The sequence below is a fragment of the Plectrocnemia conspersa genome, unplaced genomic scaffold (assembly GCF_051122295.1).
Source record: "Plectrocnemia conspersa isolate PC_06_02 unplaced genomic scaffold, ASM5112229v1 ptg000011l, whole genome shotgun sequence".
Classification (NCBI taxonomy): domain Eukaryota; kingdom Metazoa; phylum Arthropoda; class Insecta; order Trichoptera; family Polycentropodidae; genus Plectrocnemia; species Plectrocnemia conspersa.
The window spans coordinates 8,927,364-8,942,529 of record NW_028277175.1 but is presented as its reverse complement, the minus strand read 5'-3'; the positions used below and the strand labels follow the sequence as shown (position 1 = coordinate 8,942,529).

The following is a 15,166-nucleotide window of genomic DNA, read 5'->3' as shown; positions in this document are numbered from 1 at the left end:
TTAAAATCATTATTTTTTATTTTTATTATTAATTTTATTTAAAATTATTTTTAATCAATATAAATTAAAAAAAAAAATATTTAAACTATGGTTAATAAATACAATCTATCGACTTTTCTAAGAGTATTAAGGATTGTCTCAGTCGAATATTTGCTATTGCTCTGCTTGGTATGAATTTTTCTGAAGTTGTTCTATTTCGAAAGTAAATAAAATATTATCATATTCTTATATGTAATATGTTTTGTGAGCATTTGCCGCTTCTAAGCAACCACTTACTGGCTATGCCAACGGAATGTTCCTGCTGATGGGTTACAACCAGTGACACGTATTTATAGCATTTTTTAGCATAGCAGATGCTAATAAATACATAAATATGCAAATATATATTTCATAAAATATGTAAATATATGCTAAAATCACAAATAAATGCAATGCAATATTATCATGACAATAACTTTGACCATGTTTCTTCTTAAAGGCGTTATCTATAGCCATTGGCCACACTATTACAATAACATTGCCTGCATGTCATTATTATTGCGTTGGTTGTTTAGTATTGCCGGAGAGGATATGAGCTTGTAAAGTTCTACATTCACTTTTTTAAACACTACGAGGCGCACTAATATTTGTATATCTGAAAGAGCAAACGCGTTTAAAGCACCCGGAATTTAAAAGATATTGTGTAATGGGATATGTGGATTGGTTAGTACTGAAGTCTGAATTCAACATACGTGTACTTTTGTTTAACTATTTATTTTCGAATGCATACAATATACGGAACGAGCGTCAACAATATGTAAGCATTGTAATCGTCGAGTGAAATTGACAACATTAAAAAGCATATAAAATTAGAAAATTATTATAAAGCAATTTCCAAAGTTTCTAAAAGTACCATCCCGCAGTCTACAATTCCAGGCATTATAAAAACTAAAACAAAGCTAGCTAGTGGTAAGTCTTATTTCACTAACCCTCGCGTATTGAAATCTCAATAATGTATTGGGTATTAGTGAACTAAAAGTTATTATGATAGTGAAATTAATTTAAAAAAATATTTTCAGCTTGTTTAAAATGCATGAACTTATCTATAATATATGTACATATATAGTTACCAAGCAAAATAATACATTTTTTTATAAACTTTTTTATATTCGAATTAAGTTAAAAATTAAAGTTAATTATCATGGGTAAACACCGAAATGTTTAAAAATACAAAGTTATTTATAATATTAAAATTTCGATACCTATATCCTTATAGATGTTTAATAAATGGTTGAAATAACAAGAATTTTGCAGAATTTTGAATTCTGAAATATAATATTAAAAGATTTTTACAATTTAATTTAATAGTTTAATTTTTATAAATATATTTAATATGGTTTTAATTTTTTGATAACTCTTGATAATGGTCAATATTTATGTAGTTAGGTCCAAAAGTAGAGTATTGTCAGTTCTACTCCGACTGTTGTTGTTTGCTTCCGACGCCGATGTGCTACATTTCATTTTCTGAATGGAAATGTCGATGGCGTGTGTTGAAATTGCTTTTTTATAACTGAAACACACCATCAGCGTTGTCTTCCATGACAAATAGCGCGGAATTACATACAGTATTACCTCAGGTTACATTTATTAAAACACATAATAAATCACGATTTGGTGTAATTATATTATATAAACAAAATGTCAATCAATAACGTTCGGCCCGACTCTGAAATACGAAACGAACAAGGCGACGAGAAGAGCACAGTTAAGAAAAAGAAGACTAAAAAGAACAAAGATCAAGATGATAAGGAAGAAGTTGATACGTCTAATTTTACTATAGAAGAGCGATTAGTCGCTGCGGTTTGGGTGCACGAACGACGATTTGAAAGGATATCAATTGCGCAAGTATGTTATTTTGCGGTTATTTTATTATGCTATTTAATGATTATTAAAAAGCAAACTGTTATTTCTTATGATAATTCTACAAATATTGCTTACTGATTTTTCAGATTACTTTAAATCTGTATTTGTGCAATTGTATTAGTAAATCTGTATTTGTGCAATTGTATTAATAAATCTGTATCTGTGCAATCTTAGTTAATTTGAATCTTAAATAATTTTTATATTGTTTTAATCTATTTACATATGTTTTTAGATCAAGGTAAACTTTAGGCTACGTTTTGGTAAACCACCTCCTACGAAAAATACGCTATATTTTTGGGAAAAGAAGATATTTTCTACTGGTAAAGTGATGGATGCGAAAAGATCTGGACGTCCATGTAGAAGGTATGATTTTTTTAACAAATATTATTGATACGTTACTAATATATAAATTTTCAACAGAAAAGCACATATACCATCAGTTGAAGCATCGTTAAAACAAGCTCCAGGATTATCGTTAAGAGCACGCGCTGAGCAACTTTGTTTACCAAGAACGACTCTTAAAAAAATATTAAAAGACGATCTGAATCTTCGGAACAATGATAATCATGTACAAAATAGTAAGCATTATTACTTTATTTTGTATGGTTGTTTATACATTTTATCAATAATTAATAAATATATTTTTTAGATCATAATAATTCAACATTAGCTAATGAAAATGCTAATAATATGTTAAGACCTATTAAGCCGCCAGTATCGAAACAAAATACTGATCAGCAATCGAGTAACATTCAATGTAACAATTTACCGCCGCCTCCTTCATATTCATATCCGGAGGCAATAGGACCTTTACCGATTTCAGCATTCCAGCATTATTTAACGTATCCAAATCCAAACAATAATCATCATCAAAGTGCAGCTATTGTGTCGACACATTCGAAAATGCCTGTGGAAGCGCAGAATCATAATATATCCAATATAACTCCACACATGATGACTCATCAACAGCATACTACTCAGATTAATCATCACTCATATTTACCTAATCAGGTAGTTGATAAAACGCATCTGGTCTATGCTCATAACGGAAATCATAATAATACAAGAAATCAAATGAACCAAACATTCCATTCTTGATTCTTAAACTGCATATAACTAAATTGATTTATAAATATGATTATTTGTATATTATTATTTAAAATATTTTTTAAATAAATAATTTATTAAAATGTGTAAGTTTTAGTTTACTGGTATTATATATATTCGCCCACTTTATAACCAGTCGCAAACTGGTTTAGTTAATATTTTGATACTGACCAAAGCTGTATTTTTCCTTCTCGGCTGAAACTGAATTGAATATTGTTATGGTGCGGCGATGTCTTTAAAGATTTTGTGTGAAAGAAATAGAGGAATGATTTATCGCCACTTAATAAATCACTCACTTGACAGTATCGTTTTTTTAATTTGATGATACAATCTTCATTTTTTTGATATCATATTTATAAATGAAATAAGAATACTTAAAATATTGCAATAAAATCATTTACAACACCAAAAAATATATGAAAGCAATGTCATTTTTCAAACTAAAAGTTGTGTAAAATCGTTCCAATATTTTTCACACACCTGTGAAATTGTCACCATGTATATGAACCTCATAGCTGGATTTAGCTGTAAGCCAGGTATTTCCAAACTCGTACCTGCGGGCGCCGCGGCTCCTGCTGACCGATTTGTGTGCACCTGCCACTATTTGACCGCAACAGAAATTTTTATTTTTAATTTTCCTAATTATTTTTTATTATATTTTAACAATTCTCTAAAATACTTTGCTTTACTTTATTTTGAAAGCAATTAACTATTGTTTGCAATTATCGTGATTGCGATTGCCGCGCCGATCGTATAAATTTAATTCTGTAAGGAGCCGTCTGCTCTTTTTTGTCTCCGTCACCATCCAAACAGTTGATGTATCTTCGTCGGAGACAGTGTGACGATACACGAATTACGAGATTAGATATTTCTTTTAATTTTAAATGCATTGCAGCCATAGAAAAACCACCAATGCTTCTTTAAAATGTTATCATATATTAGCAATTTAGCAGAGCAATATCACGAGTTTCTTTTGTAGTAATATTGATCCGAAAAGAAATAAAACTAATGATGATGTAATTGCGATAAACACTTTTACAGTAAATTGCGACACACCTAGCATATCCTCTAACAATGAAAACATTACACTAGCATCGAAAGAAATAAATTCTAATATTGATACTACAAAATTGGCTAATAGAATCAATGTTGTTGTTATAATCAGAAAAACTTCACGATTTTTTTATTAAAAACTTATCCATGGTTAGATATTAACATTTTTGAGAGCGTCGGTTGTTGAGTTTGCGCGAATTTAGGATCATTAAATGTAAAATCTGAAAAACATACTCATATTTCTCAAGAATGGAGCAAAGGAAATGTTATTCCTCACAGTTCAACTAAAATAATTCAATTATCTTTTTTACGGAAAAAAATGTGTTAGCGTGTTAATGGACTTAGATATTGAACAAACTACGTGTTGAAATTAAAAATCTATTGAAACAAATAAATTAAAAAAAATTGTGTACACTATCTGCATGGAATTTAATATTCAAAAGGTTGATAGAGTAAGCAAATATTTGCAGTCAAAAACGATGACTAAATTAAATGATAATTAAAGTTTCACGTTTATATAATACAAAGATTATCTAATTACTTTCAGCAAATGAGAGACACCATATGGAAAAATATTTTTTGTGTAAGTGGAAATTGGCATAAGACATTGAATTGTCTACAGAATAATATGTCACCAATAGACAAAAAGCATCGTAAGGCAACAATATTCCCGTTGTACAATTCGACCTCGGAGATGTACATCAAGCAAATGTCACGTTCTATATATATTTCGTTGTTTTAAGAAGCGAGTGCCGCAATTGGCTGGATGATCGCTGCATGATTGTGATTCGTCAGTGAGTTTTGAAACTCTTAATAATAAGAGGAAATGACCTCCAGACACTGTTACTGCCACCTACAAGACCCCTGAGGATCTTCAAAGAACATCATCCCTGCGCCAGCTTCTCTACCACTGCTCGGAGAAAACGATACTCACCCATCATAGTAACTCGCAATATACATATGTAATATAATCTAATATTTTATTACCAGTTTCCACATGCATCTTACTGACTGCAAAGTCATACTCCTTAGGGTTACTAAACTTTAAAAATACACGAATACAATATAATACAATCACATTCGAAATTGGACATGGCGTTAAAGATAATTTTAAAATAACCAGTCACTATAGCCTCTGTTGAAAGAGGCTTCAGTGAATTGAAAATTATAAGACCTATTTAAGAGCATCACTTGTCAGGAAAAATGATCGAATATGGCAATTTTATCGATTGAGTGTGATTTTACATAGCAGATTGTAAATTTAATAACTGAAATTTTCATGATATACTAATTGTTTATATGTTTTTATATTTTTTATTGTAGAATGTTTAACTAAATAAGTTGAAAAAATAACATTTCAATTTTTTTTTAAGGTTGGTGTCATTTAATTTTTAATTTAATATATCAAAAATATTATATTTTTAACTCAACTTTTGTACTATTACTTTTTTCTATGATTTTTTGTTATGTATTATAATTTTCAATAAATCTATTTTGTTTCTAAACTTTTGTAATATTTATATTTACTTATTATTATACTTATTAAAAGTAAAAAAAAAACTACACAGAGGCACAAATTGGTACGACTTGTAGTATCATTTATCACCAGTTGAAAGATATGCGCTACACAACTCATAGCAGTGAAGGCGCATAATATAAATTTTTACTCTAGTATCGAATTTATGCGTTATTTCAAGCTTCTCTACAAAGTAAGTTTGCATTTTGCTGGCTAGAAAAAATCGTATAAGACATGGCTCTACATTATCAGAGCAGAATTTTACAGATAGTATGGTTTGTGTCCACATTGGCTTAACTAGGAGTATTTTAAGTATGCTAAAACTCGGATATTCCTCATATATACTCGAAAGGTACATGAGGAACAACATTTCTACATGAATAATGCCTACTATATGACTTCAGAATTTCATGGAATGTTGATAAAAGAAGCGCATTTTCGCTTACATACCTTTCATTGTCATACATATTTTTCTGCAAATATAAAGAATGAAAATTATATCTGTTTTGACTATATTCCTTGAGGAGAAGTTTTTATTATTTCCCTCGTGAGAAGGCTGTCTTACCTGGGTATCGAAGGACCACTGAAACACTTATATATACATATATATTTAAACTTTCTAAGTACATTGTAGTACGTAGACATACTTCCACGTCCCCATATTACGGATGCTAGCAGTATAATAAATACCGGAAAACTTTAGCTCAGCTTGGTTTTGACATCTTGGCCATTGCAGTAGTTTTAGTGGGGATGTTTTATATTTTGTATAAATGTATATTAAATAAATAACACGATAAATTTATTAATATTTTGCCAAACTATTCAAAAGCAATCTCAATTTAATAGTACAAATATATATCCACATACATATATAGTAGTGTCACTAACCAAAAACTTTTTATCTTAGCCTAAATATTATTAATTGAGTTTATAAATTTTGTGAATATATTAACAATAAAAAGGATCGGAAAATAGTATGATATTAAACGAATTTTTACTAAGGAAAAAATTGGCCGTGCAACACAAAATATTATATTTGTATGTTATTTTAAACAAATAAAATATTTAGATAAATAAAACCGCGCAGCGATAAATCTTGGATATTTTTTCAAAACTGAGCTACTGGTAATTAACGACCGACCGTTTGCCAACCACTGAATGAAAAGCTCTTACCCGTGTGAGCTGATTAACTATTAACTTGATATTTTGCTTTCAGTCTGTAACCAATTTTGATTCTAATCACACTACTGGCGAATTCTCTCCTGCACTCCTTGAACAGAGAAATGTAAACAAATTTATATGTCTAGCAAGTAATTTATTTATTTATTAATATTCCACTATTTAAAATAATATACTTTAAGTACATATTGTATCAATAACTATTTGATAATTGTTTTAAGGTGTATTTAAAGCACATATGAAAAATCGATTTATTTTAGGGGTCAGCCATTCTTAATTGTTAACGCTTTGTGTGAAGAAGGTGTGTCTCATAGAATAATATTAACAGTATTTATGATATGACAATGCATAATTTATTGTTAACAGTGCCGTAACTATTTTTTCTTGTGCCCTGTGCAAAGTTTTATTTGTATTTATTTTGGGATAAGTAATAGCAAAACAAATACAATATACATAATAATTGTTTATAAATATTTTTTGTGTAATATATATGATTATTAAATACATCATCATTAATTTCATAATTTTATTACTATGGAAATATTGGATGATTATTTTCATAAATTAGCTACTCACAAAAACTTCTCACTTGAAGCAGTAGAAACGGAAAAAAATAATCGAAGAGATTGATATTTAGTGATGACTCAATTAATCCAAATCATGAAGAGCATTTAAAAAATAAAGCGGAATTGTAGTTCTCATATTTTGTGTTAGTTGCTATGTTTTTTTCTATTCTTTAGAGCATCCGATCTGACATTTATGAATTTAGTCTTTTATTATTACATTTATTAATCAAATAAATTAGTTAATATTGCGGTTGTTTATGAACAATTAATTAAACATAGCTATGATTACATTTATTGTAGAATTTTCGATCCGATTCATCTGAAACACGCTACCCATTCGCAATATTACACTTTATAGATTTAGGAAACGTCCGCTTGCTCTTGAATACACACACGACTGATCGAATTTGGTTTGAATAATATATGTTTTGTATCATGCAATCGCATTGATTATGATAAAGTTTATCTTTAATTTTCACAATAGAAATATAAAAAAAGCCACATCAAAATCGGTTTATCTCAAGTTTTGATGTACTGCATACATATAATATATACACGATTGGAATTTACCTTTTCTATGAGTCGAGATTTGTGTGTGTGAATAAGTTTGGTTATATTAACAGATTCCATACAAGGCAATCAGAAATACGAGATTGTCAACAATGTGACATTAGGTAGAAATGGCATGTAATACAATATGGGTTAAGTGCGTAAATAAGGTCAGATGTTGTTGGTCAAGCTCGATTATTTTATACGGATTACAGTCGTCGTAATTCGTAACACTGTGGTGTGAAATAATCTAATCTGTATGTTATATATACATATACGTATAAATACTGAAAAGTCTTTATCTTTAATATCTACAGCCTTCCAGTTTGATATATTTTGAGTGAATGGATATTACAATATATATTCTAATACAAAACGCAAATAGGATTATTTTTTATTTAGTTTTAATTTTTATATTACGATTACATTATTTTTAATATACATTTAAATTTTTAATGAAAGTTGAAAACTAATAAAAACAATGGTACAAAAATGAGTATAAATAAATTTCAAGAGTTTTCTTAAATTTGTAACGCTTTTAAATAGCCACCATACAATACCTTGCTCATCACTAATTGAAAATATATTATTTATTCATTTGCACAGAAAATTATAGTTATTACACCTTATTTCCGAACATATCATATGCCGTTTTAGAAACGCAACATTTCTTATGCCAATATGTTGAATGTTATCGGACTTTTTTGAGGTTTGTTTCAAAATTTCTCTACGACCGTTTGCACATATCTTTCCTATGGGAAAATTTTGTGAGAAATGAAAAGTTGTTAAATGTTATCAGACCCTTATTTTTATTAGTTTGTTTAAAAATGTTTAAACGAAGAACAAAGTTTGCTAGCATTCTGAAATATTTTTATTATTTTAAGATATGATGTAAAGAGTTATTTTATTATAGTATGAAGTTCTACTATTATATATTTTTTATATATATAATTTTAGCTTAAGCATAAGCTTTTTAACTCTTGAATTCAAGTGTTATTGAATTAGGAAATGCAAATGAATGTAAAATACTTTCAGCAGCATTTTGCATTTTATCGATTTCTAAATGAACATTCAGATTAGACAGGTATTTTATTATGAAGATAAACCAGCAAATAAATATTGAATATACAGGCGGCCCTCGACTTTCGAACGTTCGACTTTCGCACAATTCGCTATTTCGCACATTAAAAAAAAAACATTTTTTTTAATTTTTTTTTTAAAAAACGTTCTGACAGCGGTGAATCTTTTGCTTCAATCGGACGTTCATATGATACAAACAGGTCTACGATATGTTCAATTTTGCAAAATAAAAATATAATTAAAGAATACGTTCAAAATTGTGGAAAATAAAGATATATTTCCACAATCTTTAATGAAATGTTTCCAAAAAAACGCAGCAAAAAAGAAACATGGATGAAATGGAAAATCTTTGTCATCGTGGATCGATGACCAGCATCAAAAAGATGTCCCTCTGAGTATTTCAATTATTCAAGCAAAAGCTCTTAGTTTGCACAAAGATTGGAAGGATAGATTAAAAAAAGATTTTAGCACGGTTTTTTAAGCAAGTAACGGTTGGTTTTACAATTTTAAAATGAGGTATTCTTTTCATAATATTAAATTTACTGGAGAATCGGCTGATGCGGATAAAGATGCTGCAAAAGAATTTATTTCCTAATTATCCAAAATTATTGAAGATGAAGAATATTCCTCTAGCCAAATATTTAATGTAGATGAGACAAGTTTATTTTGGAAAACTCTTTAACAATGAAAAATATGAATGAAGCCTTCACGCACCTTGACAAATTTTAAAATATTATGGAAGATTGTGATCCCAATGGAGAACGCATATCTCAAGTGCGTGGGGCGATCAATAAAAACATAGCATGTTATAAAATACTATATCAAGAAAAGAAAAAGAATAGTGGAAAACAGTTAACTCTTGATAACTTTTCAAAGGAAACACGTGTCTCTTAAACGCCTCTTAAACATCTTATATTTACTTGCTAAATAAATATTTTAAAATACACCCAATTTCAATTTTTTTTACTTCCCTCGACTTTCGTACATTCAACATTCGCACACATTTTCAGGAAACAATTATGTGCGAAAGTCGAGAGCCGCCTGTAATCATATTATTAGATGAATAAAAAATAAATCATTACATTTAGCATAATTTTTTTTTATATAAAAGTAAATAAGATGTGGTTGAAGTAAATAAATATTATCTAATATAGATAATAAAATATTTCGGTGCTTTTTTTGATTAATATTTTTAATATCATATATACAATTTTTTAATATTATTGTTGTGGATCGTATTTAACTTGCTATTTGTAATTTGCAAATGGCTGATAGGTACAATTAAAAAAATAACTTATCATTAAACAGCGATATAAGTAATATATCGTGTATTTGAAATATAATTATAATTCAAATCGATCATCTCAGGTTAGTTTTCCTGGATTTTCCTAATCTCATGTATAAATTTTGTGATAAATAATTCAATAGTGATTGGACTGTAGTATTCTTAATTTCCATATCTGAAAGATCAGATTTAAAGTGCTTATTATATAATTATAATTACATCCGATAGTTTTTTAATATTTTCCTAATCTTGCAGATGAATATTGTGAAGAATAATTAATATAAATATACGCTAGATCGTGCATAGCAACATCTATTGATTGTAAGCTATTTACAAACTTTGATTTCAGTTTAGTGACTCATTATTTATTTAGTACTTGTTGATTATGCATTGGATTAACGCCTGTCATAGTATTTATAACAAATAAATAAATAATGCTCTATACTTTTATTGGGATAATATAGGCATTACATTTTATATTGTCTTTTGATTTTCGTTAGGAGCAATAACAATGGAAGAAAACGCGTAAGGGATATTATTCTCAAGGGCTTAAACCATAAAAATAAAAACACTGACAGAGAAAAGTCTGGCAGAAAAGATGCTGATAAAATCACGTTTTGCAAATATTACAAAGAATTTGCAGTCAATTCTAGTCTTCACGGAATTAAATACACGAGCGAAAGTGGCAAATCGACACTAACCAGGTAAACAATATTCTGATGATTCTGTGTGAATTATATTATAGCTGTATTATATATTAATTTAGAATATGGTGGGCCATAATGGTGATACTCAGCTTTGTGCTTTGCACCTTTTTAATAATAGAAGTTAGGAATAAATGGAATCACAGTCCAGTGATTGTTAGTTTTGCAGAGACTTCCACGCCGATATGGCAGGTTTGTAAATATTGTACTTTTATTGAAGTATTCAGTAGCTCATTATTTTATTTTAATTAGATTCCCTATCCGGCCATAACTATTTGTCCAACGTCAAAGTTCAAGAAAGCCAAATTCAACTATTCAGACTTGTGCATTAATGAACTGAACACAACCGTAGAACATCTAAAATTATACGATATTTTAGGAATGATGTGCCTTGATCAATGCTTGGAAGATGAAGATAGTGAAGTGGAAACTATTGACGTTGCTGATTTAGAATCTGTCATCGACGAAGTAAATTTATAAATCAATATTCCAATATTAACGATTCACAAAATGTCGTTTTTTTCTGATATTTTGTATATAATTTTAATTGTTATTACAGTACTGTATAAAAGAGGATGAGATCTTCCGAACGTGTACCAAAAAAATTGTAACTAATTGTAATGAAGTTTTTACTCCAGTAATAACTGATTCTGGACTATGCTATACTTATAACATGCTAAGCGCTGAAGATATTTATAGAGATGGCGTGTATGTTTTAATAATAATTTGCTCTTCAATTAATAAAAAAATCAATATAAAACACACATAATTTACAGGTATTATAATAAAAAGTATCATCTAAATACGACAAAATCGAAAGGTTGGACGTTGGAGAAGGGATATCCTGAAAACGAACCTTTTAATACATATCCACATAGAGGTAAGCCAAATTATATATTTCTTTCTATTTTAGCTTTCAATCATTAACTCAATAATTTCAGGCGCTAGGTCAAGCGTTGGCACTCTCTTAAAATACAACGTAGAGGACGTAGATTATCATTGTAACGGAATTTATAAAGGATTCCAAATCGTCATACATTCACCAAACACTTTGCCAAAACCTCGGGACAGTTTTCTTTGGGTACCCGTTGAATTAGAAACGATCATTACGATAAAACCACAAATGATAAAATCATCAGATGCCATTAAACACTATCATCCTAAAAGGTACATAATAAATAAATAAATAAAATAAAGATCATTGACATTATTATCATTAAATAATCACGTAACATGTTTATACGAGGGATATTAGGAAAATAAGGACACATCATTTATATGAGACTGACTAATTAGTATTTTAGAAAAGTGATTCTTAAACTACTACGGATGTTTTAGAGCCAACAGTATTTGAAAGAATCGACCATTATTTAAAATTTATCTTTCTTTAATTATCTATTCCAAAGATTATAAACATTGTATGCAAAGAGATAAATGAGTTCAATATATTTAGTTACTTTATAATACGAAATTATAGTTACTATCTCGTGGATAGGTCTTCATGCAAACTACGATACCGTGTCATAATCACATTTATGATATTGCAATCTTTTATAGAAAGCAGAATACAGCAATAAAATTCATATGAAAACAATGAACTAATCAGTCAAAAGAATCGATATTCTCAAATATGCACCTATTTAGAAAGACGTCTTATATTACTGTCAATGATTTTTTTAAATACTGATTGTAATATTTGTACAGATTTTAGTTTCCTGATTTAGGTATGTTAGCATGGTTCATTAAAAGTATCGATTGCCTTCTTCATCATAAACGTTACTTATTCATGCTTTAAAATCATGACTTTATTTCACTTGTACATTAAGTCATTTCCATAAACAGAAACACGAATATTAAACTGAGGGATGATAAACTGTGATCTCAACAGAAAAAACGGTGTTTTCAAACGAGTTAATATTCGCTTCCGTTTTTTATCCGAATATTACAGATTGCCTGAAAAAATTGACAGGATTTAAATGCTTGTATCATAATCATATATTGTTAATTTTAAGTTTTATAATGTTTTTTAATAGCTACTTTGCCTATTTAAGAAAAAAAATCCTTTAAAGCTCTTATGAGACTGACAGTATAAAAACTTATCGTTTTTTTTATTACTGTATCTAACTTTTATGTATGTTATTATATGTTAATATAAATAAAAAATAAATTATTTATATTATTACAGCAGGGGCTGCTTCTTTTCAAGCGAAAGGGAACTCAAGTATTTCAAAGAGTACTCAGAAAGCAACTGTAATACAGAGTGTTTGGTTGATTATACACTTGAAATATGCAAATGTGTCCCTTATTATTTACCAAGTATATGTTTATCTATAAATTATATATTTTATCATTATTATTTTTAAATTTAAAATGATTTTTTGTATTAAAGGATTTCATTCAACGCCAATTTGCTCCACTGGAAAATTTAAATGTGTCAAAGAAGCTGCAGGTATGCTTTAAAAATTATCAAAAATATATAAATATATTTAATTGATTTAATTTATTTTTTTATAGATGAGTACGAAGCAATGTCCGAATTGGGGACTGTCGATAAAGAAGAAGTTAGGGTAACTCCAGCGCAACGGTGCAATTGCTTAGCGTCTTGCACGTCTTTGGAGTATGATTTTGAGATTTCGCAAGTGAAATTGGAATGGGAGAACTATTTAGCGGAAATGCCAGATATCAATTATAGCATTACACCGTCGAAGATAGCGTCGGTTAGCATAGGCTTCAAAAGTGCCCAGTTTATACCGTCGAAGAGGTCTGAATTGTATGGCCTAACTGACTTTTTAGCCAACTGCGGAGGTCTCATCGGAGTGTGTACTGGTTTTTCGATTTTGACTTTTGCTGAAATATTCTATTACTTTATCATACGGTAAGTGATAAAAAGTATTTTTTATCATAACTATATACACTTGTATAAATAAATATTTAATATTTTTCAGAATTTTGTCGGACTTAAGAAAGAAAATTACTTCCAAAAATCAAGACAACTCTGTGTAGTGTTTTAAATTATATTTTAATATTAATATTTATAATATTTTTTTAAGCTTTTGCTTTTTTATTACTTTAAAAACATCATATATATGTAATACGTTTTTATTATAATTATATTTATAAATCTATTAAAAACCGTCAGCAATGCATTATAACTCTTTGAACAAATATATTTACTTAAATTAAAGAAGTATTTTTTTAATATTTTTTTTGGGCTATTAAATACACAATTTATTTTAAGCCCGTCTTCTCCTAAGTTTTGTTTTTAGTCATATTGTATCCCTTAAAGACAACACTGTGAAGAGTTTAAAGCAATTTAATTATAATTACTTATATAATATTTATTGTATTAACGCTTTGGCTTTTTTCTTACTTTAAATACATAATAAATATTTAATATACCATTATTATAATTATATTTATAAATCTATAAAAAAATTTTGAATAAATATATTTACTTGTTTTTATATATATTTTTGCTATTAAATACAGAATTTATTTTGAACCTATCTTCCCCTTAGTTTTGTTCATAGTCAGGCATGTGCAACAAGGACATTATTAAATGAAATACTATGAATCTTAATGAAATCGAAATATTAAAAAAACGACTACTGACTGGACAAATTTTGCCTCCCCCCCTGAAATATTGTCATTGATTCTGAACTAAAAATGCCCAGGTTATTCCTCAAAGAAAATCTAAGAAAAAACAGTCTCGAATCTATCAAGAAAATATTTTTATAAATACATAATTTCAATGATATCACATCGGAATACATTTTCATCAGTAGATATATATTTTTATCAGTGAAAATATAAATTATATAGTACGTGCTAGTAAAATTATATGATTTTAACTTTTTCATACGTAATAATGTATACAATTACATACTTATCATTATTTATTTACATGTGATGTACAAATTATATTTTCACTAGTGAAGTCCAAATACATTTTCACCATTAGTTATATATTTCTAATAGCAACTAATATGCGCTAGTGAAATTATATGCTGCTCTAAAATATCTATGAAACGCAATTATAAAATGTTCATTTGCTGTTCAAACCCAAACCTAACCTAATAAAAGTTCTAAAATTAATCATATTTTTAGAACTTTCATTAGAGCAAGTCCAAAATACAAAGTGAGCCGAGTCATCTATTAGAATAAAATAATCGGAAGAAGTACAGACAGACATTGCACTCCGCATAATGCTCCATAGTTTGTCTGC

At 28.4% G+C, this 15,166-nt stretch overlaps 2 protein-coding genes across 2 annotated transcripts; both read left to right on the top strand.

The window, feature by feature from the left end:
- Window positions 1-1,441: 1,441 nt before the first annotated feature.
- Window positions 1,442-3,062, top strand: LOC148229378 (uncharacterized). Its single transcript, XM_088197270.1, has 4 exons — window positions 1,442-1,884; window positions 2,135-2,265; window positions 2,323-2,480; window positions 2,552-3,062. Exons 1-4 carry the CDS (start codon window positions 1,678-1,680, stop codon window positions 2,998-3,000), a joined length of 945 nt encoding a protein of 314 aa, XP_088053396.1. The 5' UTR covers window positions 1,442-1,677; the 3' UTR covers window positions 3,001-3,062.
- Window positions 3,063-6,809: 3,747 nt separating this feature from the next.
- LOC148229377 (pickpocket protein 28-like) lies at window positions 6,810-14,093 on the top strand. The gene is made up of 11 exons (XM_088197763.1): window positions 6,810-6,863; window positions 10,738-10,941; window positions 11,004-11,133; window positions 11,194-11,409; window positions 11,501-11,649; window positions 11,718-11,821; window positions 11,883-12,108; window positions 13,127-13,257; window positions 13,331-13,390; window positions 13,456-13,816; window positions 13,887-14,093. Coding segments are annotated over exons 1-11 (1,641 nt in total). The 5' UTR covers window positions 6,810-6,861; the 3' UTR covers window positions 13,945-14,093.
- The last annotated feature ends 1,073 nt before the right edge of the window (window positions 14,094-15,166 follow it).